This window comes from Atta cephalotes (assembly GCF_000143395.1).
Source record: "Atta cephalotes unplaced genomic scaffold scaffold00022, whole genome shotgun sequence".
In the NCBI taxonomy this organism is placed as follows: domain Eukaryota; kingdom Metazoa; phylum Arthropoda; class Insecta; order Hymenoptera; family Formicidae; genus Atta; species Atta cephalotes.
The window spans coordinates 3,092,159-3,095,485 of record NW_012130086.1 but is presented as its reverse complement, the minus strand read 5'-3'; the positions used below and the strand labels follow the sequence as shown (position 1 = coordinate 3,095,485).

At 24.6% G+C, this 3,327-nt stretch overlaps 1 protein-coding gene across 1 annotated transcript; it reads right to left on the bottom strand.

Annotated features, from left to right (window-relative positions):
• Positions 1-1,732: 1,732 nt before the first annotated feature.
• LOC105619598 lies at positions 1,733-2,593 on the bottom strand. The gene is made up of 4 exons (XM_012201117.1): positions 2,537-2,593; positions 2,167-2,312; positions 1,856-1,988; positions 1,733-1,783 (listed from the first exon to the last, which is right to left on the bottom strand). Exons 1-4 carry the CDS (start codon positions 2,591-2,593, stop codon positions 1,733-1,735), a joined length of 387 nt encoding a protein of 128 aa, XP_012056507.1.
• Between the last annotated feature and the right edge of the window lie 734 nt (positions 2,594-3,327).

Below are 3,327 nucleotides of genomic sequence, written 5' to 3'. Positions count from 1 at the left end.
ATATATATATATATATATATATATATATATATATATACGGCAAATACTTTAAAAGAATCAGTGGGACATATCATACATAAAAATATATAGAAATATTAATCACAAATTACACAATAATTGTAAGCGTAGATCCGAAAATATTTTTTACCTGTGAGTATAATTGTGTAACGCCTTGCAGTGTAATTATATTCATTTATGATAGCAACTTCGTTTTTATCTTTTATTTGGTTACATATATGCTCAAGTTGCATTAATAAATCTTTCATCTGTTATTTCAATAATTTCAATAATATATTGTCTTTGTATATAATAATATATAATAATTTTTTTAATATATAACAAAATTGTTTTGATATGGATAGTTATGTTGTTAAACATATTCTGTGAAGTGTTAACTTACAGCTTTGATGTTAATACAGAATGAGTTGTAACTTATTATGCAAAAAATAAAGAAGGACGTGGAAGACAGGACCTTTCTGATGAGATTTGAAGTACATTTTGATGTCATTAACGTTGTTAACTATCAGTAGTAATTTTATTTTTTTATTACATGCTCATAAATTTATATAATTCTTATATGACATAATAATAAGATAAACTACTTGATAATGAAGATTTGCAAAATAGTACCTTATCACACAATATTATTTTGTTCTTACCTGAAATACAATACCCGCTGTCAGAATAGTGGAAATGAAAATAAACTGAAATCGTGTGAATTTAGATTGCTGATAGGGCCACAAGCCGATAACGAGCAATAAAATTCTATTGATGGTAAAATACTGAATCTCTAGATGAATCATTTTCTGCAATGTCCGGGATGCGACTGGTTACGAAATAGTCAACCAATACGATTATCCCTTCTCCTTTTCTATCGATTACCTTGATAGTCTCTCTTATAATGTAAATTTTTAGTGTGAATGCCATAATTTGTATAATACGAGACTGTACAAAATATCCATTGTGAGATCACAAACTCATTCATATTTTAGTAGTGTTTTTTACAATAAAAACTATTAAGGTATTACTCTAACATCAAGAAAATTTCGCATGAATATCTTCTTTTAATAAAAAAAAAGAAAGAAATTTATCAAAGATCACGCAAGCATATTCTCTGTTTTTTGATGCAGTAATTTCATTTTGAACTCTCACATGGCATGTTTATTCTTTGAAATATTCTTCATATTTTTCCTTTGGCATCGATCGTAATTATATTAATATATCTTATGTCAATTTAAAACATAGTAATTAGATCAATAACATATTTCTAATATATTTTGTAAAATCTTTATATTTTGTAAAATATTGTTATAATATTACTAACATTATTTATTAAATATAATATTTATAATAGATTCTACAATAAAATGATTAAATCTGTTCTTTATATTTGTACAATATATATAATTTTATTCATACGTTTACAGACATTTGAACCCGATTCCATTAATGTAAGATTAATTACTATATAATCTCGATTTAATTTATATTATTTACCTCTCTCTCTTATACTTGAAATTAGAAAAAGATGAAGAGTAAATTGAATCGAGATTTAATCTTATGTTGGTGAATATTTTTGGTTTAGTCGTATTTTTTTAGTATAATAAAATTTGAAGCAAAATATATACGTAGTAAAAAATAGAATTTTCTTTTTTTTTCAAACGTGAGAAATGCTGTTATCCTCCTTGAATATATATTTTCTCATGCTCGTATTTGCTTCGTATTTGTCTTGTCACTGTGTAGATAATATGACAGTAAAATAAGATACTGAAGCTTTTACTAACTGCAACCATATTATTGCGTTTACTCTTAATATACTATAGTATAATTAAGAAAACATTATATATAATCTTACCGTGGTAAAGCACTCTAATGATGGAATAAATAATCCACCTAAATTCAGATGGAAATTTTTGGCGCCTTTTATCAATAGGAAGAATATTATTTTCTGGATGTGTAAAGGAGCTATGTACCATTCAACTCTGTATCTATATAAATTATTAAGACAAGAATCGATAATTTGAAAAAAAAAGTAAGAAAATTTACGAATAATTTTCATTATTTTACATTAATTATACATTACTATTGATATTAAATATTTGTTTCGGTATAAAAATTTATAAAGTGAATCTTCTTAATAGTGTTTTTCGTAAGAAAATCCCTTACGCAGTAGCAAATACGTAATTATTGTGATCCGTCATATTTTGCCCAATAGAATTTGATATGAACAAATATAATATAAAAATAGCTGCATATAACATTGGCAATAAAGCTTCGTTTATAGCTTTCTCCGTCAATATAATCTGAAAAATCTGAAATACAAATCTCACGACTGTAGTTATTGCAGAAAATCAGGATTAATTTATACATGAAATTGCTACGCAAATTTAATCGATTAATGAGAAGAATTATCAACTCAAAACGATTTTCTCATGTAGTATATGTGAAATAAAGTTTATATGTATGTTATAGATTATATGTATATTATACATAATGTTTGATTAAAAATAAGGACAATATAAAATCCGAAACTTACTCGAACAAAGTTGAAACACAATGAAACTACAAATATCTGCGCTAAACAGAAGAACATTATCTCAAAATAGGATAGCAAATTTTTGGATAATCTTCAAAAATAAGTAATTATTATTGTATGTATTTTATGCAATAATTATATGTAGGATCATATAGATACTAACTTTATGGCTTGCCGATGAATATCTATAGCGCAAATTAAATCCTCGAATCTTAAAATTTTGTTTTTTATGTTAATATTTTGCATAATGTTGATATTCACTGCGCGTTCAATACGATAACTATAAATAATATAATAATGATTTTTTCACAAAATATTTCTTTATTATTGCAAAGTAAACTCCATCTTATTTATTTAACACGGCAATGCAATTTTATTCACAATTTCAAGTTTTGTATTTGTTTTGTTTTATACCTAGAGATTTTAAACATTCCACAAATAAATTTAAAATACGCAATAAGCATAGTTCCTGTTGCTACCATTGCAGCTCCTCCTATAAATAGTGCTATGTTTATATGTAATAGAATTAACAAATAATATTTTTCTTGATCAATAAAATATTCTGTTACGAAAAACACACGACTTGGTTGAGATATGTTTGTCGATAGACCAATATCAAATATTCTCCAAAATTGAATGATAATACTAATAAATATTAAAAAAATGCCAATTACTGAAAAATATTGAGAAATAATTAATATTCGTATTTAAAAATGTCTGTTACATAATACGTTTAAAATTATTTCAGGTACATGTATATATATATATATATATATATATATATATATATA

Coding starts and splice junctions, on each gene's coding strand:
- LOC105619598 (XM_012201117.1), bottom strand. CDS start 2,593: ATGTTCTTCTGTTTAGCGCAGATATTTGTAGTTTCATTGTGTTTCAAC. Junction 2,313..2,536: donor TGTGTTTCAACTTTGTTCGA/GTAAGTTTCGGA, acceptor TTTGTATTTCAG/ATTTTTCAGATTATATTGAC. Junction 1,784..1,855: donor CATTAGAGTGCTTTACCACG/GTAAGATTATAT, acceptor ATATGGTTGCAG/TTAGTAAAAGCTTCAGTATC.